This window comes from Megalopta genalis, chromosome 9, assembly GCF_051020955.1.
Source record: "Megalopta genalis isolate 19385.01 chromosome 9, iyMegGena1_principal, whole genome shotgun sequence".
NCBI lineage: Eukaryota > Metazoa > Arthropoda > Insecta > Hymenoptera > Halictidae > Megalopta > Megalopta genalis.
Window position 1 is genome coordinate 19277201 of NC_135021.1, and position 27623 is coordinate 19304823.

At 44.9% G+C, this 27623-nt stretch overlaps 1 protein-coding gene and 1 long non-coding RNA gene across 9 annotated transcripts in view; one reads left to right on the forward strand and one right to left on the reverse strand.

The window, feature by feature from the left end:
- sick (sickie) overlaps positions 1 to 27623 on the reverse strand; it is a 277051-nt gene that overhangs the window by 206757 nt on the left and 42671 nt on the right. For 6 of the 7 annotated variants that reach the window (XM_033477744.2, XM_076524457.1, XM_033477739.2 and 3 more), the window contains 2 exons: positions 7146 to 7263; positions 6729 to 6781 (listed from right to left, as the gene is read on the reverse strand). In XM_033477744.2, the coding sequence (XP_033333635.2) occupies positions 6729 to 6781; positions 7146 to 7263 (171 nt within the window). Of the gene's footprint in view, positions 1 to 6728; positions 6782 to 7145; positions 7264 to 12190; positions 12674 to 27623 lie in introns of those variants that run through there. The other variant, XM_033477742.2, reaches the window with a different exon arrangement.
- Positions 1 to 27623, forward strand: part of LOC117224643 (uncharacterized) — a 105462-nt gene that overhangs the window by 34725 nt on the left and 43114 nt on the right. The window lies entirely within an intron of this gene.

Below are 27623 nucleotides of genomic sequence, written 5' to 3' on the forward strand. Positions count from 1 at the left end.
AATAGGCACGGAAACTGGGACATCAACCCTAAATGCCGTCGCCTACGCTGGCAGCGACGAAACTTGTTTCGACATCCTGTAGGTACGTGCCGTAACAATCTGCTCGTCTTACGAACAATTCGGACCGACGGAATACAAGGAAAAAAATATGAATCAAATTATTCCGCTTAAACAGGAAGAGGAGATAAGAAGACCGTATCGGTTCTCGCTACGTGGAATGAATATGAGATCTCCCTGCCTACATTTATAGGAGATCGATTAATCCGAATCAAAGAAGTACGCCGATTATATTTCATAATGATATATTAGGTCAATAATATATTAAATCAACATGTATTTCATTTCTTAATCATTTTAATGAGTCGAACGCAATGCTCGTTTCTACGATAAGCGCATAAAATCCGCGGTCCAGTAACGATTTTCTGGAACAAGATTTCCTGTGAAAAATATGTCAACGTAAATACCGATGCGAGTGTACAGGGTGTACCAGGTTTTAATGTTCAAACTTTGTCAGTATATTCTATGGCACAAAACTAAGAAAAAAATGTTATATAAACATAGATCGTATAGAGCTTTATTAAGAAGTTATAACAAAAATTCGTTCAATGAAATAAAAGAGAATAGAAACGAAATTCGCACGGTCATAAAACACGCGGCATGTGCTGATCTATTCGAGTCAATGCTCGCAGTAGCAGCAAGTTGATTACTATTCCTATCCTGAATTTTTGTTATAAAGTGAAATATTAGGTCTACCGGAAGATTCTGTCCGTTTTTGAATTGGAATAGAACACAATTTTCCGCGTTTCGCAATCGATGCGGACAATTTTTCTTTCGCTCGGATTCGCGGTCTATTCGTTATAAACATAACGTATCTTATCGTTGAGTGCTTTATCGTGTGAGAAAAATATGCTAGAACCAAATATTACCTCTTACTATTATTTACCTCGATGATATACCACAAAAGTACATTAAAAGAGCATACGCACGGCACGCGGAAAGTAAAGAAGATACGCGCGCAAGGTCGACAACAATTAGAGAATCGCTAAAAGTTCCAACGAGCTTCGTTATTACGACGCGGAATAGCGATTTACGAACGTCCGCGCGACGGCGAACGAGAGTCTCGAACCGAACGCAGCCGCGGAAAAAGTCTTCTCTTAACGGACAGTAATTAGCGAAAGAACGGGGGATCGAATTATAACCAGGAAAGAAGAGGAGGAGAACCGTTTAGAAATTGCGCATTGTATGGGCGTATCGCGTATCGCCTCCTTTTTCAACGCAACTTTTCCCGTTCCCACGTCTCGCAGCGCCGATCGCCCGCCAGTCTATCATTAATACCTACGCTATTAGAACTGCGATCGTTGCCGCAATGGTTTTCTATGAAATCCAATGAAGTAAGGTAATAGTTCATTGTATTCGCCTCGAAACACTCTATCAGAACCTAAGTAAAGAAACTTACTGTTCCATTTAAAAAAACAGAATCGACCGTCGTATCTCCTCGACGCCTCCACCTACAGAAAAATTGGTAATACCAGATTATATATATATGAGCCCCCCGATACCAAGTAAGTTTGGTCCAATGCATTTTCTCCTATCTTCAAAAACAAGCGAGTTATTCAGGTGACCCGTTTAAAATGCCCCACCCATGTCGCAATTAACATGCCAAACATGGTTATACACTGTAACTTATCTATTGCAGATAATATTTCAACGTCATATGCATCGCATAAAGGAAAATTCATCGTGGCGCCACGGACAATTTCTGTGAAACCGGCGTGGCATTCAACGTGTTAATAAAAATACTTGAAAATATAAAACGCTCGTTCGCGGTACAAAATATATTCGTACGATCGCCGATTGTTGTATTCGATAATATCGAAGGGAACCGAGAGATATATAAACGCGATAAAACCGAACGGAACTTTCTTCGAGCCCCGTGGCGCACAAATTGAAACGGCTTCTCGGGATTAAAGAGCGAATCGACGTCCTTTATTACGGAATCGTGTCCACCAACGAGCCGCGTGTAAAAACGCAGCAACGTCGCGCGTGTTGAAGCAGCAAAATCGAGCTTTTTCTCCCCGAAACTGCCTTTTAACGGATAAATATAAACGGACCGCGTTTCCGTTCGAAGCTTTACTTTTATTAATAATTGATTACCATGAACTCGTTGGCTCCTGGGTCGGTTGACTAATAACGTATACACCGTGTGAGTCACTCTCACGGGAGCGGACTCTCTCCGTGAAATAGAAATAGATCGCGATGGACCGGCTCGAACGGTCAGAGATTTAAAGCCGACGACCAGTTCCGGTTCAGTCGATTAGACTCTTTTAACGCACCGATCGCTAAACAATCACCGGCATAAACCTTCGCGATATCGAAGCAACGTTTCTATCGTATTAGGTACCGGCGAAAATAACCTGCGTTTTCTTTTTTTCATCGGTATAACTCGGAAATCGACTTTAGGGCATGAGATATAGGTTTCGTCATATTTTTATGGTGTAACAGCACGTTTCACGTAGCATTTCTCTTCTTTGTTATCGTGCAGCGGATGATCGTTACGACGCATTTAGTCGAGCACAGAATTATTTAAATTATATTATTTTCATCGATGCGGTTATTACATCGATGTTACAAAAATATGGAAATTTTGCGCGCAAATAAATGTAGATTCGGTCGAGACAAATTTTAAATACGAATACTAAATATTGATACGAGATATTAATACTAAAAATATCAATACTAAAAATATTAAGCGGATCTTTATTTATTTCGCATAAAATTTCCATATTTTTGCAACATTGATACAACAATCGTATCGATAAAAATTATGTTATTTAAATAATTCTGTGTTTCGCTGAAAACAGAAATGTTTAATTATTCGCGATCGGTCCTGGATATTGCCGGTGATGTCCTAAGGGATATCGGTGAGTATGTATGTATATGAGTGAGTATCACTACGTCAAAATTCATTAAAGTACGTGTCACAGCTGGACGGCGATACCTATAAATTTTTGCATAGCATCGATGTTCCGACAGAAACACGTGTAAAATACGATTACCACGTTTCATGTAACCGATGCATACGCGCGTACATATCTTGTGGCATTCGCATCGAAGAGGAAGGAAACATTTTGTTTCCACGCATGCCATTTTTACCGATCAATTGCAATAAATAAAAGCGTGGAAGATTGATCCGATCGAGGGCGTCTCTTCTTCGGATTCCCACGAAACGATCGCGACGAGAAAAGAGAATTTGCGCGAAGATCCGCGGTCCAAGTATAACCAAGTTATGGTCGCCGATAAAATCGCGCGTACCTCGCGTCCTCGAAGCGATCGGCAGTTTCCTGTTTAATCGTGGAAGACGGTTGGAAACGCGATTCCCCCCGGTTTACGAGTTAAACGTGTCGCAGAAGCGCGCACGAATCGCAAACAGAGAGGTGCGAGTCGCGCGTTTCGCGGCCGAGTCTCGAAGGAAAACACGCGATTCGGGTTTCGCGCTTTACCGCGCCGGAGCTCGCGCGAGTTCGCCGCGATTACGTACGGGTGCGTCTACGTGCAGCCGGTTAAACGGCGAGGCACAGGCGCAAACCGCGTTGCGTTAATTATAGACCGGAGCCCTTCTCCTTCCCTTCGTCTACCCTCGACACCGCGAAATTGGAAAGCCGACGTCGACGGTGAACCACGCTCGTTTCTTGTAACCGAGGGTAGGGACGGCTAACGGGCAAAACTTCCCGGCGAAAGGTTCTTTCGGAAGTTTCGGTCGAACCGCGCGCTCCATTAGCGACGCGATCAAATTCAATCGTATACTTACGGATTCGTGACAATTTCGGTAACCGTGGTTACGTACTCCGTTAAGGGAGAAGGAGGGGGCGGGGGCATTCGGCTGAAAATCGAACTGCACCTATTAAATGTAGATTCGCCGGTCGATGCATCGATGCTGGTATATTTTTCGATACAATTTGCCGATCCCAGCGAGTTGACCTCGTTACGGTATACGAGAAGCAGGTACTGTACGAATTAAGGTTTGGTTTAGGAGCACGAGCTGGCGAGAGTCCCAACTAGTTTCGAATGAAACGACCTGTGAGACATAGAATTCTGAGGATAATTATTCGAATGACAGAGATGTTACATTTAACCCTGTTTTCTGAAACTAAAGCATCTCGCGTTATTATTAGCGCGGACAATTATTTATTGGAACGGTCGACACCATTTTACTCCATCTACGATTAGAGACTGGATCAAATAAATCCCGAGAGTACGTCATAAATGCGATGGTACTCCCTCGAATTTAAGTTAATCCGATGCGGAATTCGTTTCGAGACAACGTATATTTACAAGTTTTCAAGCTAGACTTCGCGTCATCGCGAATATTGGAAAAGTTTTAGAGAGAGACTACTCGGAGCAGGTTCGTTCGAAAGTGCTCGGGAGAAGTTTTCCACGAGTTTAGTAGGTCGTCGGAGAGTTAAATGATATACCTGTCTGTCGGCGGATATCTTTCGGAAGCTTTATTCGTAGCAAAGACTTATTATAATAGTTCCGAAGGAGGATATTAAGGAACGCGAATTACACGTCCGAAACTAGTTTCTTAATGCGGAACCTCGAGGGTGAAGTTTGTGAATATTTTTCACTTTTTCGAGCCTTTACAATCGCATCCTTTAAACGATATTCGAATAGAAACAGTTTTATGCAGTAACAAAATTATTTTCTTATAATATAACGTATCAACGTATTGTCTAAGATTGTCCTTTTCGACGCAACAAATATTGGGTTGGCAACTAAGTAATTAATGATTTCAGTTATAGATGTCTTTCACTCCCATTTTTATGATATCCGTAAATGTTATATTACAAAATTATTATTATTATTATTATGTTATTTTTTATTATCCGTGAATGTTAGCAACCGGACAAATTGAATGCAGCGGTCAAGGAAAAGCGACCAGAAGTGGTCAATCCTAAAGGTGTCACTTTCCAGCAGGACAATGCTAGGCCGCACGCGTCTTTGTCCACTTGGCAAAAATTCATGAATATTGCTTGGGAATCGATGTTACACCCACCATATAGCCCTGATCTCGCGCCATGGGATTACCACTTATTTCGATCCCTGGACAACTCCCTTCGTGGTAAAACTTTTAATGACGACGACGCTGTAAAATCTCGCTTAACTCAGTTTCTGGCCGAAAAGGATCAGACTTTTTACGAGCGTGGAATTTTCAAGTTGTCAGAGAGATGGCAAAAGGTCATCGAACAAAATGGAACATACATTACAGATTAAACTTCGTTCCAAGTAAAAAAGTTTTTTATTTCGTTGAACAAATCGGCAATTACTTAGCTGCCAACCCAATATTTTCTAGTCGTCGAATATTCGAACGTTACAATAATTTAATATTATTTCTAGGCACAATATGTTCGGCCGAGGAGGAGGTCCTTCGTTCGACGATCCTTCGGATCGCGATACACTCGCGAAAATCCGATTAGAAATAACCTTTCGGGGCGCATAGTTCCTACTTAGCATTATAAATGCTATCTCGGGTCATCTTCGATCCGCGCCGCGTTCAATCGGGATTATGTAAATAGGGAACACGAAGAGGCGTTATCTCGCAAAGTGTAACTCGACTTCGTCGATCTATCCGGATGTGACGCGGCTCGTTTTCACCGAGATGCAGCCGGAATCCGTAAAATATTCGTTCGTTCTCTCTGTCTCGTCTTCCAAGGTTACTCATCCCTTTCCTCGGGTCTTCCGTTACGACTTCGAGATTAGTATCGAAAAGCGGCAGAATCGAGAATGCACCGTGAACATCTAGATACTCTCTCTCTCTCTCTCTCTGGATCTAGAATACCTGGAGATACTCTAGCGAACGTTCCTTTTACGGACGCGAAGAAAAATCGCACAATTCTGTACAATTATTTTTAATAACTTCGATCGATATCATGTTGCTTTATCGTCATTTCGATTATTTGTCGCATCGAAACGATTCGGCCCGTTAAATGGTAACGCTGCGACGACAAGCGTTAATACCGTTTTAAAGGGTCGACGACGACGATCGAAGCGGGACAATTATCGAGTTTAACCTTGCGACGGTTTCGATCTCGAGCAGCTGCCGTCGATTATTCAAAGCAATTTTCCCCGGAAGGGATATAACGTGTCCCAAACGACTACGGAAACTCTGGAAATATCTCTGATCATCCTCCTTTAAGATAGCGGAAACTGGGGCGATCGAAACTTTTTTAGGCTTACGTGCCGTACCGACGCGGCGTGCAACGTGCTCCTCTCGAAAAGAATCGTGCGAGCTCGATAACCGCTGCAATTATTTCATTCGGAGTTCCGCGATTACTTTCAACGGTGTGTTGATAAAGAATGATGAATTTGAACGGTTGGCATTGCTAATTATTATTTCGTTCGAGCGTAGAAACTTTTGAAATACGCGATTAATTCGTCTTTCTCGCGACCTAATCGATAATCGATCCAGCAGCTATAGAGCGTCTTCGAAAAAGTATTCGTACATCTTTAAAAAACAAAATAAAACAGAATAACTTTTTTCAAAAATTTAACCGATCGACTCGAGAATTTATTCGAGATGTTAAAGGCATTGTGGTTTTCTATACACTTTCGGAAGAATTTTTCACTCGTTGTCTAGAACATTGATTCCGTTTTAGACGATGTTTCAGCGACTGACCGTACTCTAGGCGTCTCCGATATCAAAGAATTCGCGAATACGTCGAAAGGCTTACCATTTGTTGAGCGGTTTTCGGCTTTCGGTTGACGTCGATCACTTTCTGGTTCGCTGCAACGACAAACGTTCGATAATTAATGCAACGGCGTCCCTTCGTTCGATAACGGGCGAGTCGCGAGTTTATCAATGCTCATCGCATATTGCGCACACGTGCAACGCGTGACCACGGTGCCCCATGCACCAACGACATTACCGTCGATTTAGGTGTTACGGGTAACTGTTCGGGACCATAAACGATTCGACCATCGAGCGGGGTACTGTTATTTGCTTCTGGACTATTAACGCATCTTTCGTTCGCTTTGATATATGGCGTCGGTGCACAATAGGCGATTCGTACAGTTGTTTTTGGTTCTCGGTATCCTCGCGAAAAAAATAATAGAAATTTTATAAAAAGAAGAATCTAGAGTATACTTACTGACTGCTTCCACCAAATCAGCCAAAAGCACACCGTCGCACAGATCCGATTGAAGATCCGTCACTCTTCTCTTGCACCCACCTCTCTCGAGATAGTAATTCGCCCAATCCGTATAGATCTGCAAAAAAAAAAAGAAAAAATATGTATTCGTAAGCATCTGCACAGATTACTAATATTTGCTTACAAGGAACATCGTTTAACGCTAAACCTACCGCGGTCAAAGCGACCGCTTTCTTATTTTGCAATTCTGCAAAGTTCCGAGACTCTTTCGTGGAAAACGCTTGAATAAGTTATATTATTGGAGCAAGCTTTATAATAAAAACTTTAGAAATTCTAAATAAATTCGGTCTTCTCACTTTTGCGAAGCAGTACATGCCAGTTAGTATTACTGCTTAGTATGTTTAGTGTTAATTCGAAAACTGAAAAGTTCCAGCGTAAAATATTCGTCAAGTATCTTTCTAAAACCGCCTAGTGCGTAAGTATTACATGTACCAACAATAACAATTGCATCATTTTCAACCTATAAAAGTATTTACTATCAGCGTTAACAAAGATGTAGTCTCGCGATGTAACCGATCGACTGTTCCATCATCCGAACATTCGTGCTACTCCGCTTAGTCCGGATAATCGAGGTTTCGCCGTGTCCATCTTCGAATACCGAAAACAAATGTTTATTCGCGAGACGTCGATTCGGTCTTCTTTCTTTGTTATCGTTTACAGAAGAGCGCAACGTTTTCGTCCACGTTTACAACCTGCATCCGTACGGCGGTTCACACCGAGAAAGAACCTCGCGCCTATCGTAATCGCGTCGGCACACTTTCGTAGACGTTCGTTAACCGTGCCGCGCGTACGAAATCCAATTTATAAGCTGTGCACATTTTGTTTATCCTTCTACTCGCACGCCGATGCTTTACGATGATGGATTTGTTCGAGCCGCAGGTGCGCAACGTCCGTGAATACCTGACGATCGAATTGACCGGTGTTTACTTAAGATTTGCTCGGCTGGGTTTCGCGGAATTATTCAGCCGGCGAACGTCGAATCGTAATTCCTTTATTTATCGCGAAGATTAAATCGTAATCGTTGACGCAGCTTCGTGTTAATAACAATTTTAGACGTTATTTTACATTAAAAAAAATGAACAACGACTTCAACGGTGTCGGTCGTAAGCCGAGAGACCGAAGACGGTCTACCGAAATTGTACCAGTTCCATTTAGCGGAGCATAATAGCCAGAAGAGGTATGTATTTTTACTTTTCCATATACAGGGTGGGGCATTTCAAACAGGTCACCTGAATAACTCGCTTGTTATTAATAGTTCATTGTATTCGCCTCGAAACGCTCTATCAGAATGTAAGTAAAGAAACTTACTGTTCCATTTAAAAAAACAGAATCGACCTTCGTATCTCCTCGACGCCTCCACCTACAGAAAAATTGGTAATACCAGATTATATATATGAGCCCCTCGATACCAAGTAAGTTTGATCTAATGCATTTTCTCCTATCTTGAAAAACAAGCGAGTTATTCAGGTAACCTGTTTAAAATGCCCCACCCTGTATATATATGTATATATATATCCGTCTATTATTTCACCGACTTAACGAAGGGCACGCGTTGAAAAAGCAGGAGGCAGTCAATTAAGACTTCCTTCGAGCGGCGCCTTTCCTCGGGCTCTCTCGAAGGCTCGCTTTGCCAGCGACCGGAAGACGCGGTCGCGTCGCTCCTTCGGCAACAACGAAATCTCCTCCGAAGCACGAAAGAACGGCAGGTGCCGGCCGCCGATGGACGTTTCTTTTCCCGCGAAATAGGAGCGGCGAGTTGCAAAAAAGACGAGTCCGGCTCGTCGCGGGACAGATCCGAGTTTATTGTTTTGGCCGAGCGCCAATATGTTTCGCGCGTCGGATCTCGAGAGGTCCGCGTCCGACTTCGGAAGGCACGATAGCCGTCGGCACGGATCGGCCAGCGGGAGAAAAGAACGAAGAATCGAGCAACCGGACAAACGATAGGTCGCCGCCGGGGTGATCGCGTCGATAGAGAAAACAATTTACAATTAGTCACCGCGCGCACCGAATCGTAAATGTGCATCGGCAACTTTGAAAAAGGAGAACCCCGACCGTTCCTTTCTGTCGCTAAGAATACGCGCCAGAGCCGAATTTAGTCTTTAACATTTGGTATCTCGTCGTTTTCGAACTTACTCGACGACATTTTACGAAAAAGAACGTTCCGACCGTAATCGTTAACGCTAAGTTTACGTCATTCTGCGACCATTTTGTTCCATATCTTTAAATTCACGATCATCTAAATCGCGAAGACGCGTTTATGGGATACTTATGCAACGATTACGATAAAATGTAATTTCTTTTCATAATGCTTGACAGCCAGCTAACATAGAAAGCCGGAATGAACGAGGACACGCGACTAATAACACTGTCCGACACGATTTTTGAGTTCCTATAGCCACTATGAAATTCTTGTAGAGCTTCACTCCCTGAACAAGAATCCGAAAACCGAATTGCTCCATCACCCTCAGTTTTTTAAATAAACGAAGCTCTACAAGAATTTCATAGTGGCTATAGGAACCCAGAAAATACAGAATATAAGAAGAATATAAGAAGAAGAATATAAGAGCGACGAATACGTTTCTATTAGCAACGGTTGCTGGTTGTTCTCGCGAAAAGACTGCCCACGCATCGACGACCAAACGGAGCCGCGCGCAAGACGAACGCCATTTTCGTACAATTACCGAAGGCGTGCACCCTTTGCGCGAGAGAAACTTGTCGCGCGAACGGAAAGTACAGACGAGAATTAACGTCGTTCCGTAGAAAAGTTAGTCTCGGCGTGCCGGTGTCCGCCTCCGCGCGCACGCCTGCCCTTTTCTCTCGGAGCCGAGCAAACGAGCGGACAACACCGCCGTCTCCGCGGCGTTTCCCAGTTTGCGCGTTTTCCTACGAGGATGCGCGACCGCGACCACACGACCACGACCGCTGTACACGCTTATTCGTATTCCACGGGGAGACACGCGTATATTTACATAGGCGATTCATCCAACGGCTCCGGCCGCGTATGCGTTCGTTCCTTTCGAGCCTGTACGTGCACGAGCGGAGCCGCGCGTGTGACTCGCGCGTGCACGCACGCGGCTACGCACACGCGTAGATCGCGTACCAGTCAAGGCACACCGGTACTATTTTTGAGTGCGGCAAAGAGAAAAGCACAATGAACTTCCTTCATAATTTCGGGTCATCGCGGCGGATTATAATGTTCGCCGTTGCCTCGGCGGATATAAAAATAACGTAAATATTGTCCGGCACCGGGTAACCTCGACGCGTTGTCCATTATTACGCTTTTCGTTAACGCGTCGACCGTCGAACGATCGACCGTGACAAAATTCCAGTCATTTTTTATCTCGTTCAAGCTGCCTCAAAATTTATACCAGCAGGATTCTACGTTGTTCGAGTCGTTTCGAATAAATATCTATCTAAGATAATCGTCCGAACGAATTCGTTTTATTCGAATAATGTTTATATTATATTAATATTATTAATAATATAATATTTTATTCGAATAATTATAATAATATTATAATAATAATATTATAATATAATAATAAAATTCGTTGCTCGTCATAAATTATTAATATTATAAATTATTCCATCATTATTCCATCATTTTGTTCGGATCGTTCTTTATTCTTTCAAAATCTTTACCGTAAAGGTACCTTCCCCCCAAAAATTACCTGAATCACCGAATTATTGTATGGTAAATTTATTTAATGTAATTAAATGGTTCTACAAATAAAAAGATTCGTTTATCATATCTCGAAAAATGCGTATCGCGATGCAAATCTCGGTAATTTCGCTAAATTAAATTAATAATAACGGTGCCGCCTTATTCCATGTCCGAAGAAGCGAATCTCGTGGAAGTCCTAATTCGATAAGTTCGAAATAAAAGATAATACGATACGATATTCGAATCGCGGACTGCACACGTGGTTCGCATTTCGACTTTGGGGCTTTTTTTAAATTTTACGTTCGCGATAAATTATCACGAACGACTCGCGTATGTCCGGAGTACGACACGTTACATCTGGTAAAAAGACGTTGAAAATACTCTGGGATCGAGCGTGTAAACGATCTGCAATTTTCATGGGATCGTCGAAGTCTTGCCATCGTTGTTCAAATTAATAAATTCGTGCACGATGATTAATAATTTGCCACTCGAAATGGAGAAGGTATTAAATTTCACGCGTTTACCGTCACATTTTGCTTTCATCATGGTCGTTGATTTATAGACTGTGTTAGATTTTTACCATAAAATTTTACAGTTCCTTTAACAATATTAACCACTTTTTTCTTCGCGTTCCCTTCTCGTCAAAGACGCTCCGTATCCATAGCTTTCTATGGCTTTCGATACATTACCGAGAAAAAGGAGTCGTGCTAGAATCGCGACAATGCTTCTGGGATACTCGCGGGTCCCACGGGATAAAGGAACGCGCCGGTGGCACGCGCCCACGCGCCTTCGAAAGGTTTCGAATCGGCGGCCAAACGAGCAATTCTTCGCGCGCATTAATTTTATTACGACCCGGAGCATCCGAATGGCGATCATGCATAGAATGGCACAGATAGCGATTACAACAACACAACAAAATTATAAAAAATAAAATATTGATTTTTTGCAAATTTCTCGATTTCAGCCAATTCATACAAGTCCAATATCATTATAATATGTTAGTTAGTTCGAAAAGCATACTAAATAATACGAGGGTCTGTAAATGCCCGTTTCTGCCGAAAAGTGGCGCCGAGTAGCTGGTAGCCAACGTCCAGAATGGTTCGGAGTGCTAAGGGTTAATATTTTCAAAACTACCACCGAACGTGGAACACCCTGTACGGTCGAGCACCCTCTGTACAGCGTCGATATAATCGACGGCAGTTCGAGTCTATCTCGAAGAATCGGTGCACGGTAATGCCTCCGGGAGGGTTTCGCGAGTCCAAAACCCCATGCGACTCGATGGGAATACCTGTACGCGTCGACGAGCGGGGGGCAGCCGTACCTGTACGACGTTGCGAGTCGAATCGGCCTTGACGTCGTCGCTCGATTCGCAGACGGACCTCGGTGCCCTGATGCACGCCATGACGTCCAGCCTAGCAGCCGTTAACGTCATCCGAATCGCATCGATTCAAGCACAACACTGCGGCTTCACGGCGGAATCACTAATTATCGCGTCGAATAGAGCCTGGAGAGCACGATCTCGGCGCAGGCTCGCACAGAACCAGTGGCGTAATTACACTCGACATTCGTCGTCCGCGTGGATCCTGCCGGATCGAGGCTCGCGGCGCACGATTTATCGAGGATCAACTGGATGTTCGGAGCGATTTGCCAACCGAACGACCAAATCGGCCGTTCAGCCGCGGTCCGAATTCGTGGATAATCGCCGGGGCGGAACAGAGAGTTCCGCGTTCGATCCTTCGATTCGCCGAGAAACAACGAGTCGCGATTCGAGACGAACGAATCGTCGCGTCGTCGGTCTTCTTCCGTGTCCCACGGCGATTTTCGTCCGATCGATTTTCGATACCGGTAATTACCGGGACGTGCTCCTCGACGGAGCCGAAGCAGCTAGGAGAACCTCTTATCCGAGCGTCGGATTTCCCGGAGCATTCGAAGGTCCGTATTTGCTCGCCGATCTCGAACGCGCGGAGACGTCCGATTCGACCGCGATCGCTCGCGTTCTCCGCTTTATTACCGGAACGATCTTGTTATCCACGATGCACGTGTTCCCGCGAGACGCGTCGTCGCGTTCCTTTTAGCTCGGCGTACTCGGAAGCGCATCGACGGTGCATCGGACGCGCGTCGAGAACGCGCGAACGAGATGGAAGTTGGGGTCAACAGCGTTGACTTTCGACGAAGCGATCTCGATGCGTACTCGTGGTCCTCTTTCTTCGGGAAAGGGGGCGGAGCGCGATCGAGGAGTTTGCTAGGTGGACGGTTGCTCTTTCGACGAGGAGTCACGCGACGAACAACGTTACGACGGAAACACGGCAACCAGCTCGGAAACTGGATAACGATGCGACGCTTCTGCGCCAGGCGATCCTTTCTCGCGACGACTCGGCCGAAAATCGTAGAACCGTTCTCATCGCGTCCACGAGTCTCCGATCTTCCTCGGTGCTCCCTGGTGAACTTCGCGAACTTCGAGAACTCCGACCGAATACAGTTTATTCGAGGGCGACGAAATCGTCGAGCGAGATCGGTCGTCCGAGCTCCGGTGATTCGAAACAAGAAGAAGAGATCGAAGTGGTAGCAACTCGCGCACTATTTTAAGAAGATCGCGCGGGCCGACTTTGGTCCCTCCGTAAGATCTCCCACTCGATATTTTATCCGATTATTCGATTTCGCGGCGAGGATGCCTGGAACACGGATGTCCGCGTCTTTCCTACGCGATCGCTGCCGGATCGATCGAGAGCTCGAACGTTCCTCTTCGTTGTCTCGTCTCGCCGCGCAAAGATCTCCGATTGGTTCTCGTCAACGCGATTCGCTCGATCCGTCCGATCGATCGATCCGGCGCTCCGTCGATCCCGGTTGCCGGACAACGCTGGTTCCCGAGCGGACGACAACGATCCGTGGTCGGGCTTTGGTCCTGGTCCCGAAGGTGCCCGTCGCGATGCGCACGTGGTGGACACGCATCGCAAGGACGCGCGCGCGCTGACGAAACCTCTGGCCGAAAGAGCGCGTCTCGACGGCGCGACGCACCGGACGTAACTGAATACAAGCGTCGCGCACGCTTCTCTACGCGTACGGTTCTCGCGCTCTTTCTCCTTTCATCGTTCGCTTTCGCACCCTCTTTCCGTCCCGTCTCCGTTTTCCTTTTTTCGATTCTATCTGCTCGCGCTGTCCCATTTCTTTCTCTTTTCACCCTATCTTCCTCCGCTTTTTCTTCTTCTTCTTCTTTATCTTCTTCTTCTTCTTCTTCTTCTTCTTCTTCTTCTTCTTCTTCTTCTTCTTCTTCTCCTTCTTGTTCGCGGTTTCGAACGTTCTTTGTTAGCGACGCGCAGCGATCTAAACCGCGATTCCAGTCGAGTAAAATGATTTTTATTATTTTATTTTTGGGTTGGTAACGAAGTAATTGCCGATTTGTTCAATGAAAGATGGGAGTGAGAGACATCTATAACTGAAATCGGCAATTACTTAGTTGCCAACCCAATATTCGAACGAAATTATTTTTTAAAAATTGAACAAAATGATCTCAATTTTTTTGGAGTCGTTCGCATAAATTTTAATACACGGAAATGCGAGAATCGATGATATCTTTGAGTTTCGACTAAATTTTTCGACTATATAATATTGTTATTATTATTAATTTATTAATATTAATTAATATTATTAATATAATATATAATATATAATATTAATATAATATTAATTAATTTATTATTATTATATAATATTATTCGACTATATTTTTGAGTAAAACTAAAGATTTTCGCATAGGTTCCGAAAAGTAATTGTTTAATATATTCTGCACGGACGATACAATTCCGAAGTTGTACGAGATTGTATGCGCGTGTACATTTTTACGATACCGGTAGAAAAATAATCGGTCGGAACGTATGCGTTGCCGGTCCTGATTTCGGCGATGCGGTCGATTTAAATTGTAGCATACATTATTCATCGTGCAACTTGTAACTTAGCATAAAAAATTATTTCTCGCGTCGGTTGAACAAATCGAACGACGATATAAATATTCATAAGAGAGCTCGTCCTTTAAAATGCGTCATATGTAATACCATACGTATAAATACATATATGTATACATATACGTACAAAGGCAGGACCTTTTTGGCAACTAACGCTTTTAGAATGTCCCTGGAATTTTACAGATATAATTGATGGATCGTCTTGAATATATTGTTACGTTTTATACGTGTATTATGTAGATTCGTAATATACTATGTTCTACTCTCCAAATTTATACTTAAAAAAAATACAACTTCTTTAATTAAGCAACGTTGAGATAAAAACTGATTAAACCAATTAAATGATTTTACAAGCGACTACAGTTTTACACGCATCCTTTTAGGTATTGCACGAGTTCTAAATTTCGATATAATTTCACTACGTTCGAAGTGATATAAAAAAGCTACACGATTCGTTCAGCGTAACCGGTGTGTTTCTTTTTACCGATCACCGAACGGTTGCAAGTTTTATAAATACCCAGACATCCGTAATGCGGCGATCGTAAAAGATGAAACACGAGCAAAATTAGAAGGAGTATCGTAATAGACGCGTCGGAGAATAAAGTTACATTTGATAGGCCCGCAACGAAGCGAACCAATTGGCAATCTAAAATCGTTTATCGACGAATTTATAGTCTTTCCCGGATTCCGTTGATTCATCGAAGAATGCCCGCGCACCACCGTTTGCTCGTTACGCTCCGCCTCCGGTTAAGCCGAATTAAAACGGCTCATAATCGAGTTCTCGTCTCGAGATCCTCTCCTTCTCCCTTTTTCTCCCTAGTCGCTTTCGTTCCTATTTCCATCCCTCGGCCGCGTCGCGTTATTTTCGCCCGAACAGAAAAGATATTATCTTCTTGGAAGACGCCGGAGCCCGCAGCAATTTTTATTATGTCCTCCTCCCGTTCCTTTCGACTTTCGCCTCTTCCAATTTCACGCGATCGTTCGACCAACTTTCCGAATGTTTAAAAACCTACGCTCGGTTTGATTTTTCCTGGTTTCCCCGTGTTACGAATTTTATTCCATCGAGTTGGAAGGTAAATAAACGGTAAACTTTCCATTTGAAAATAGTATGTCGCGTCAACGCGTTCGAAAAATAATATATTATATTACAGCCGCCAAAGTATCAGAGAGAGAGAGAGAGAGAGAGAGAGAGAGAGAGAGAGAGGGGGAGAGAGAGAGAGAGAGAGAGAGAGAGGGAGAGGGAGAGAGGGAGAGAGGGAGAGAGGGAGAGAGGGAGAGAGGGAGAGAGGGAGAGAGGGAGAGAGGGAGAGAGGGAGAGAGGGAGAGAGGGAGAGAGGGAGAGAGGATTATTAGTATTATTAGTATTAGTATTAGTGTATTAGTAGTATTAGAGAGTAGTATTATTAGTATTAGTAGTATTAGTATTAAATTATTAGTATTACGAAACTATTGTGTTTCTTGAAAAATCAATATGGAAGTAGCTTACAAAATAGCTTAATACGGCTTACGATAAATTCAATTTTGCATTGAACTTGTTCAAAATAGCGAGTCGATAAACCACATATACGACGAACGGTATTTCGATATTAATTGCTCGCTTTCTATACCAAATCTTCTTAACGCCATCATTTCACGATTATAACTACGCATTATACATGCTCGAAAGTGCGCAACTAATTTCCTGATATAATCGCATGGATCAAGCCGGTTCGACAGTAGCTAATTCGTGAAAATTTAATCGAACATTTGTAATAACCTGTACGCACGAAATCGATGGAATAATAATTCTATCGTGTTCTAATATTTATTTTCCAAAGAGCGGCATAATAAGATCTCGTTTAAAAACGCGCGTACTTTATGTTCCGCAAATATCAATATTGTCGTAATATTTTCGTATTTATTATACATTTTATTTTTTCATCGATTCTATTTCATATTACGCGAAAACTCGAGCAACACTCTAAATCTCGGGGTTCGAACGACCGACGCGTTAATGTTGTTTCAATGTCGCTTTCGCGGCGTTGGTGCGGTGTCTAATTTTAATTCCCGAACCAGTGAAAGCCATTAAATGCAAATAAGCGGTCGACCGTTTCGCGACGTCGGATTCGGAAAAGGGAAGGACCGTCGAACTCGAAGAGAGAATCCCATGAGTGGACGATGACGATCGCGAGGGTGACCATGAGCATTCTTGACAGGTGCTGGACTATCGATTGCTATTCCGAACGATTCGCATACATAGGAGCACCATCGTTAATTGTAATGCCGACTAGGGACGTGCCTCTTAACGCGCCTATGCTCGCCTAGCTGTAGCAACCCGCGCGATGATCGACGCCAAGTCGAATACCGATCAACGATACCGACGCGTTTTCCATGTAGACTCGATCGGTAATCCGTCCTACGTGACCGCTCTCGCGTCGCTTGGGAAATTTCTGTTCAATTTTAACCTTTTAGTCTTTTGTCTTCGCATCGATTTACAACAGTCTACAGGATGTCCCAAAAATGTCTCGCAATCCGGAAGTGGCGGGTTCCTCGGATCATTTGAAGCAACTTCTTCCTTTACAAAAATGTTCTCCGAGGCACCGTTAACGAGTTATTAACGAAAAACAGTGACCAATAAGAATCGAGTACGGCTGGCGCGAGGCGGCCCAGCCAACTAGCGCGCGAAGCCCAGTTCCGCTCATTGGCTCGATCGCCTCGCGCCAGCTGAGCCCGCCTCTCATTGGTCACTGTTTTTCGTTAATAACTCGTTAACGGTGCCTCGGAGAACATTTTTGTAAAGGAAAAAGTTGCTTCAAATGGCCCAAGGAACCCGCCACTTTCCAGAGAAATAGCCTCGCGCAGAATTCAGTCGTACCTAAAAGGTTAAGGCAGGCCAATCGATTTGCGAGCAAACTCGTAGGCACACCGAGGCGGACCGACTACGGTCGCAACACTTTCATTTTAGAAAACGATTACGCGTAAACTATTGTTTTGTCGCGGGTCAAGTAATATCCAAGTTATTAATTAAATATGGGAAGTGGGTAAATTGTTACAACCGATCGCGAGCCCGGGTTAAATTCAACGTTTTCTTATTATTGGAGGCAATTAAAATATGTATTTCTTTCAGGAGAAAAGCTCATCCTGTTCGTTTGTCGACTCTTATCGTTGGCGAATTTTAGAGAACAAAGAAGAGAATTTCGTCCGAAACACGTTCCAATCGAACCTAATCCGTAGAACCGATAGAAATCGACTGGCCCGTTAGCTTTCGACCGGATATCGCCGGATAACATAATAATAAGTTTAGCAGGTGTGTATATCGGAGCCGAGGTTAAAGTGGCAATTTGGGTTCCTGCCGGGCCAACGACGCTTTATCCAAGCGGATTCATTCTCCCCCGGGTTGAAAGCAATTCAACCGGAATTTCCGCAGAGTTTCCACTTTGAAACGTCAGGCTTGCGATACAAACAGATTCTGCTGCGCGAGCGGTCGAATCGGGGCGTACGAAATCGGGAGTCGCTTCGTAACGTCGAAAATCACGGGCTGCGGAGAACGGGGTCGTCGAGAAACGACGGTAATTAATTCGCTCGTGATAGTCTACGATTCGCCGATCGGAGGTCTTTATTTTTCTTCGAAACGCTGCTCTCCGTTTTTATACGGAAAACGGGCGAGCGTTCGTTCCGTCGCAGCGACGGGATTTTATCGAATCGTCCGCGGTCGATTCACCGAGAATGTCTTAAAGGGTCGTGCTCCGTCAGGAATCTTAAAAATATCAATTCCCGACTTTCGATTGTTCGTAAAGGTATTACATTTTTGATGAAAATACTGGGACAAAACGATAGGACGATATTATATATTATATTATATAATATTATTTTATTATATTATAATAATATAATATTATATTAATATTAATATTATATTTAATGCCACCGAACAACCGTCGTTCATCTATTTCGTTGCAACATTGCCGTAGCTGAAGAAAGAGAGAGCAAGAGAAGAGTGAAAGAAAGAGAATGGAAGAAAGCGAGAGTGAAGGAGAAATACGGTATAGCTTGAAAGAGAGAGGAGAGACGAGAGAGAGAGAAGTGAGCGCGCAAAAGGGGTGGCTCTGGCTTTGTCGCCTGATTACGAAGGGGCTACTCGATGGGCGCCAAGAGAATGGGACGATGAAATTAGGTTTGCCTTGGCTACGATATCGGGACGGCCAGTCGATCGAAATGAAAAAGATGCGGAAACGCGACCGGAGGGGAAGGGGGACGCGGTAACGATCGTGGGTAAACAATCCCTCTGCGCGAGATCGAATTTTTCTCTTTGTTCGATCGCGCGTCGATCACCGAGACCGGGGACAATACGGTAGGAGTAATCGACGAGGCGCGATTCGATAAGATAATCGAATACTTTCGTTTTAATTGAAAAGCCGGAGCTGCGTCAACATCGAGCGTACCGGGGCGGATGTTCGTGCACATTTACGTTTCCACGGAGGGTTTCGTCGAAACGAGAATAGGATTACGTTTAGCGGTACGTTTCAACAATTTTTCTACCTACTTAGGTTCACGCAAATTCGCTATCGTAGTAGTAGTAGTAGAATTTGCTATGCTCGGGACGGTTTAAAATTTATTTATCAATTTAATCGTCGTACTTGTTAAGGTACTCGCTTTACGCGCGTCGCTACATCGCAAATGAAACATAATTTAGCGATTGTTACGAAATGTATTTATCGAAAATGCGACGATACAAACGAGACGTGATTTGTTTATTTAAATTTTAAGGTATCGAGCAACGGTACCTCACGAAGCGGACAAAGTATAGTTCCATTAAAAGGTAAACGTATCGGATTTTAATTTTTGAATCGTCACAACGAAAAGATTCGATACCATTGTACGATTTTTAAGGTGGCTGCGTTAAGAAAGATATTTTCAACTTTTAAATACGACCGAACGAAATCTTGAGCAGCCTGTCTGCGCGATAATTGCGGAGAGTGCTCGTTGAACCGTCCAAATTTATGCGCATACGAAATATGTACTTATGCCGATTGTTCTCTTTGTTTTTCAACGGTCATCGCCCCGAGTTTTCCTTCCTCCCTTACCGAACTACTCGTTGCAAATGAACCGCGTAGAGCGACCCACCCTCCGCCAGTGACCGTTTCTCCCTTTCAACGTATCTTTTATTCCTACATTTGCCGTTCTCGCGCCCTTACGTTGCCGCCCCGTACATCCATACGGATTCTAGCTCTCTTTGCGATCGAAGACTGTCGCAATTCGCGAACAATAATTTTTGGTTCGGATTCATTTTAAACGCCGAACCTTCCCCTGCAAACAGCACTCGTATACTTCTAACGAAATTGACACAATGTACAAATTTAAATCTTCATCCGAACCGATCCGGGAAAATCGACATTAAGTACAAAACATTTATTATTCGTGCTAGAAGGTACTACGATATCGTCCTTGCTTCGTATATGATAAATGCAACATCAAACGTCCAATATATTCCTGGGAAATAACCGTATACGAATTAATAAAATAAAAGGGTGGAAGTCTTTACGCGACTTGGAAAAATAGCGATTAAGGAGCATAGATCTTTACGAATGTTTCTCCTTTTAATAATTGTAACAAGTTGCGAATCATATACATGGATGCTCTTGAATTCTTTCAGCCTTCCTGTTTTATATTTCGCATATTCGTTGTCGTCGCGACTGCGCGAAATCCGCGACAGAGTGGCAAAAAGATATCTCGTTTGCAAGGTCGGCGAGTAATAAATTGCTTTCGAACAACGACCAACGTCGATCGGAGGGTGTCTTTTTGCTTTGTAAAAACGAGACCGACCGAAGTTGAGAACCTCTCTAACCGTGTTATCGTCCCCCAAGAAGGAACGGAGAATGCACCCACTTCCCTCAGGATGGGAAGCGTACGTGTCCTGCAGCGTGGCACAAAACGTATCGTACCCTCTCGAGATTCGAGGAAACTCGTTGTCATGACTACGAAAATCCGGAAGGAACAAGTTATTTTTACGCGCCGCGTCTCCCGAAACCCTACGGACTCGAAGTCCGTCCGCTTTTTACGATTTACTTTTGGAACTTTTCGGCCACTTTTTTTCTAGCACGCTACACGTTTTCATCGGATCGTACAACAAAATCGTAGTTTTTCGGGGGGAAGAAAACACGGATCCGAATCGATTGGACTTTTAGTAGAAAAACGATAGTTCTTGATATTTGTTCCTTCTCGATACGTGGTCCGCTAAATACCGATTAACTTTCGTTCGAGTCAGTTTCTTCTCGGACCGTCGAAAGCGCTTGAAAAATCGTGGCGACGGTTACGTGCCACACCCTGTACATCGTACAGCGATACGATTCTAAACGAATCGAATCGGCTCGGTTCGTGAACCTATGCGACATCGACCGATACGCAAAGGTCGATGCTTCCTGGTTTCGAGTCGCGTAAACTTTCCTACGCTCGCGTAGAAAATTCGGAATACGGCGGGTTAACGCAACGCGTGAAAATTTCGACGGCCTACCAGAAGCCGAGTCGAACGACGATATTCGCGCTCCGTTCTCCGAACAGGAGCAAAAGGTTGGCTTTCGTGCGCGGGCCCTTAGCCGAAAAGGCGCCACGCAGCTAATGTTTTATGAATGAGTTAGACCCACATATCGTAAGACTGCGCGCAAGTTAAATATATCCGAATCGCAACGGCGATGCAACCGGGGCCCTACCCTGCTATTGTACATTGTGCGCGGCGTGTGGGCATCCTGCGCGCTATACTAGCCCACACGGTGCTGTCCTAACGATCCTTAAGCTGCCTTCGCGATTTTCTGTGCGCGCGTCAGCTGCGAGAACGAGCGGCGCGACGATACTTTCGCTCGTGGGACGACGACATCTTTCTCGTCTGCCAGAACGAACGACGCGAGTCCGCTTAGAATGCGTAAACTTTTCGTTGCTTCTGTCGGATCCTGTTTCTGTTATTTATACGGTGCTCGCGGGTCGGAACGAAGGGAGTGTTAAGCGGTTTGCGAGCGCTAACAATGGCTCGGATAGAATCGACTGCCGGCGCATTGTGCCGGCAGGAAAACCGTGGAAAACGCGTGTCGCGTTGCGTAAGGATCCGTGCAACCGCGTCCCATCGAGATTCGAATCGTTAAACGGCGTTCCAACGTCCCGGGAACTGGTCCGGAAGAATGGAACGTGTTCGCTCCAATGGCAAAAGTAAATGCTTTACGATAGAAAGCGACAAGGAAAGCGCGCGAGATGACAAATTAATTCTCGGAGTCGGCGGTGGTTGGGAAGCGTGTACCATTTAACAGGGCGAATGGCGCACACTATGACAACCCACGCATAGAAGAAAAGCCATATACGGACCGGTCCGCGCGATGGACTCGCGCTCGGACGAACGGTTCTACGTAAAAATGACGCGATAAAAAAATGACTCGTAGTCGATGTGTCGTCTACGCGTGACCGGAATAGCAGGAATTCTTCGTCGAATCGGACGTACGGCGCGCAAGGTTCCAAGAATTCGTCCTATTCGTACGATTTCGTCTAGCCTAGAAACGATAGAAATTCCTGTCGAGCGCTCGTGAATCCCATAGTTACAAACAGGGACCTAATATTCCGATCCGACGTCCGCCCGTGGTGCAGGGCTGTTCGCGGAACGGAGCCGCGCGTCCCGCATTACGGATTCGACGGGCGTCGCGTCGAAATTGCGATAATTCTTTCGACTCACGTATCGCGATTCGTATGGAAGACGGAACGGACACGCTTCCTAACTTACTCCAAAAAGCTTTAACGAGCTTCGACGTTTGTCGAGGGTCGCCGCGCCGCACCGCGCCGCGCCGCGGGAACGAGATCTAATGCTCGAGGAGGAAGGAAGGGTCTTTCGTTTCGTATCGCCGACTGCCGAGCGAGCGAACGAACTCGTCGTTCGGGGAAAAGAACGCGTCGTTCTTTAACCTTTCAGGCACGATGCGCCACTATAGTGGCTTTCGCGGATGTCATCTCTCTGGACGACGCGCCACTATAGTGGCTTGCTCTAGTAGCTCACTCGCTCATCGTTCGAACCAAATAATCGTCTTCGTATGCATTGTTTCACGCTTCTTTTCTCTTCGCATCGATTTACAACAGTCTACAGGGCGTCCCAAAAATGTCTCGCAATCCGGAAATGGCGGGTTCCTCGGATCATTTGAAGCAACTTCTTCCTTTACAAAAATGTTCTCCGAGGCACCGTTAACGAGTTATCAACGAAAAACAGTGACCAATAAGAATCGAGTACGGCTGACGCGAGGCGGCCCAGCCAACCAGCGCGCAAAGCCCAGTTCCGCTCGTTAGCTCGATCGCCTCGCGCCAGCCGAGCTCGCCTCTCATTGGTCACTGTTTTTCGTTAATAACTCGTTAACGGTGCCTCGGAGAAAATCTTTGTAAAGGAAAAAGTTGCTTCAAATGGCCCAAGGAACCCGCCACTTTCGGATTGTGAGACATCTTTTGGACACCCTGTATATACAGACAGAATATACAGTATCAGACCCTGTCGACTCGGCAAATTTGTTCGTCGCGTTTCCGAAATTGCCTGCACGCGCACGTTCGAACAAAAGAATGTTGCATTTCGCGAACTTCGCAAAGACGCGCAGCATTCCTTCGATCGGTTCGTTCGATCCCGACCTCGAAAACACGGTCGACGTTTTTGGCTCGAAGCAATTTGTCCATCGAGACGTCTCGGCCGAATCGATTATCCGAGCCCATGGGCGAGACTCGGCCGTAGGCTAGCGAGAAGCATGTTATTTTAAGGATATCGCGACGCGTGACGCACGATAAGAATACGACGTTCGTTCGCGTCATAGCTCGCCCTTCGTTTCCGCGGACACGTGGGAAAGGGGGGATCATTTCTCCCTCTTTCCCTCTTTCTCTCTCTCTCCCTCGCGCCCTCTTCCTCTCTCCTCGAAACAGGAAAACGCCTTAACAACGCCGAGGTACCCCACGCTCGGACCCCCCGGAGACGCCTTTCTTGTTTTGTAATAACCATAAAACCCGCTGAAAGCTCTAACAAGGCTTCCGAGCGAATTAGCGAGAAAGGTACTCGCGTTCGCGTTTACCTTCGGACGTTTTTTATCCTGCCAGGATATGTTTTTATATACGCCATGCTTCCTTTCGTGTAAAACTGTTTAACCTGTAATTTATACGCGAGTGAAAACACGCGTGTATAATTTATATATCGTTAACTTGGTTATGCTTGCAGCAAGTTACGATAGGACGAAGTTACTTTTTCCGTGGAAGCAGAAACATCTATGCAAGTTATTTCCGTTATTAAACGAAAGGTAGGCAAAGATGACAAAAATGGTATTTAAATTGTTTCGAAGCGTGCATCCGACGCTAACGAATTACCAAATTCGACTTAATGATTTTTTCAAGGACGTAGTATAGGGCACTTGTACACGCAATCGTACAACTGGATATTCGAGTTTCACCAAACGTGGATTATAATGTTGTACCGTAGTTTAATGCAAAAAGTAGTTCAGCAAAACTCTAATTCGGCAGAGCCCACGGCGATCCGTCGTAAATTGTAGTCTATTCGGATGTCTGCCGCTCGGTCCTAAAAAGCCGTATAATTCAAGCGTCGAGCATTTTAAGCGAACGTAAAATTTTATTTTACTATAAGCACATTAAAAAGTACTAAAAGCTGCGCGCCATAGTTATACATATCGCGTACCCGAAGAAGCGGTGAATATGTTGAACGCGTGTACGCTATTATTACAAACTTTGTTACACAAATTTTGCGACAAGTTATATTACACCAGTGCTATTACTATTACTCTGTGATAGTATTTACTATTGTAACAATACCATGATACCATGACTTGAAAATTACAGCAACGATGTAAAAGCTGCTCGGCGTCGCTGCGCCTCTGTTCCGATAAATATTCGAACAAAATATCAACGCAGTTTCTCGTTCGACGAACGATCCGCCTAAGGAGGTCGAATTTCAGAAATGGCGCGGCGATTCGACGACCGAAGCTCGGTTCGGCGAGAAACTCGATCTCGTCGGTCTTTTTCATCGAGCGAAAATTAAACCCCTTACTCTTCGACGCCTGTAATTGCAAACTGCGAGGAGGACGGAAAAAGACCGGAACCAGGAAAAATTGGCACACGGAACCAGATACGATAGCCCAAAGGGAAATTCGACACCGATACGTGAAATTCATTGTCCGGAAGCTGTTCGTACGTATAAGGCTGAACCGAAACTCGTGATACGATCCGAACGGGAGTGATTCTACGCGACAAACTTAATAATTTGTAATGTAATGTAATGTAATGTAACATACATATAACGTCATGCAATGCAATGAAACGTAACAGTGGTTGCTGAGAACGTCGAAGCTGATGCGACAGCGAATGGGTGAGAAAAGCTTGAAACAATGTTGCGCGATATCTGTACCGTAGCGATCGCATCGTTAGATACGCGACACATTTATTTGATCAAAGAAATATGTACATATTCTTTAAGATTATTTTTTTGAGTTTCCTTTTCGAGAGGATATTTGTATACTCAAGCTGACAAGCTTGGGTCCTAGAGGAAAGAAAATATTACCTTTCCCGGATTCTGAAAAGGTGCAGGCTTACGCGCGAGATACGAGCACGGTCGAAACGCAAGCTGGAAGCGGATTTATTTATAAACGAAAGAGCAGCTACCGTAAAAATACCGATGTTTTCAAGTTGCATATTGTATAATCGACGAAAGCTGATCAATTTGGAACGTAGAACGGCGAATACGATCTACGGAAGGATAAATTTGGACCGCGAAACCCGTGTAACGTTACAAAAACCGTTGTCACCGTTCACCGTTCAGCTAGTTGTGCCACAATTTGCCAACAATTTAAACAGTTGCGACGACGAAAATGTGCGAAATGAAATTAGAACAATTCGGAATTCCATGGTAGGGAAGGAAGAGAGAGGAAGGAACGGAGAAAGGGGGGCAGGAAGAGGGTGGATACCCCGACGACGGAGTAATTTTTGTGGGGCTGCAAATTGGCAATTGGACGATAAATGATTTAAGGTCGCGTAAGCGCGTACCTACGTGTAGCTTCGCAGAACTCGGCAGGGGCAAGCCTACCCCAAGGCGAACCGTGCATCTCCGGCCGGCCGACTATCTTACCGACAAAATAGATCTTTAATTCAATCGCTGGCTCCCGGTGACTCACGGTTCTTCGCGCTCGGATCAATTTGGATCGGAGGACGCGCGCCCTGCACGCGTCGAACGTCGGGGCATCGGGAATATAAATGCGCGAGTGCGAATTTACTTCCGACAATAGTGGAAAGTGAACGTTCTCTTTTTTAACCTCGCCATTTACTCGAGACGCAATTAACCCTCGCGGTGTATTGTTAGGTCTCGAAATAGGGTCAGAGGACGAATTAGGGTCCCGACGAGCACGTCGAACGCAACGCGGAACGGTACAACGAAGAAACGGCGAAGCTCTGCACTTTTCCGATAGAATTCGGAAACGCGAATGCGGATGATGCCGGTATATAGGCGAACGTAATCGAGCGGAAGAGGCATGTGTACGGACGGTTCTATGCCCTACAAATTGTTCTTTCCCTCTTCGTTCGCCGATGACTTACGTCCCCCCGATCCGGCGATCCGCCAACGCCGCGTGCGCGCACACGTTTCACCCGGATTCCTTTTATCCCGACATCCCCACGGCAACGCCTTCCCGAAGGTTCGAAGGTTGCACGTTCACGGCGAACACCTGTGTATCTTGCTCCGCGATTCGACCATCGATCTCCGAAGCGTGACCACATTACGGTGCACGGAAAACTTCCGAACGAACGCGACGCATCGGCTTCGTCCACCGTTTCGACGCGTATTTCATAACACTGTTCGACACGATTTTTGGGTTCCTATAAGATATGTTTCAAGAAGTTTGACGTTTTGAAAGTGATTATTTATTCATGATCGTATTATCGTTATAATTGAAATGATAACTGTATACATGATATACTTGTAATTCGAACAAATTCAGAATAAAATGAATATTTTTTGCTCATTATTTTTCTTTTATCATTTCTCCATTTTTAATTTATGATTCACAGGTTGGTGATTGGTGATGATGATCGGCGCGTAACTTTGGATTTTAACCGGGATTCCTTCGTCAACGTACTTCACGCGTATCCGTCTAATTACTTTAAAGCACGGCGGGTTCTCGAGGTCTAATAAACAAAGTCAATTTCTCCTTTGATCGCGCGAACGAGCCAGGCCCGAAGCTGTTCGGTAATGAAAGCTGCTTCGTCCTCGGTCGCTGTCGACGATCCGAGGAACAAAGAGCTATTCCCCCCGCGATACGTGGGACGAAGAGAAACGCGGACCTTCTTCCCGCGTGCTGGAAGATGCTGGTAGCCGGTGGCATCCCTTAAAGTAAACATCGCGAGAGAGCGAATCGGGAGGAGAAACGCAAGCTCCTTGGGGTCGATCAAAGTACCTTCGCACCCTCGGGCAGCATATTTGATAACCTCGCGGATCGACCCCTCTCTCGAGGATTCTTAAGGATCGTTCGCCGAAAAATTGGTCAGCTTCGCGAGAAAAGATACACGGAACGTTCTCGAAATTGATTTCTTCCCGAACGAAAACCTACTCCCGGCGAGAACCGAAATAGGAGGCGGATCAACGCCGAGCATATCTTACCGGTCGTACGAATCCTTTTAGTCGAATATTTCATTGGAGCAACGATTATTCGACAAATCGTCGTATCTATTTACTCGAATAATTCTTCGAAATGCAAATCGCTGATCCGTAACATGATCGTAACGTCCGTAACATCCCCCCCGAAAACCAGACAAAGAGGG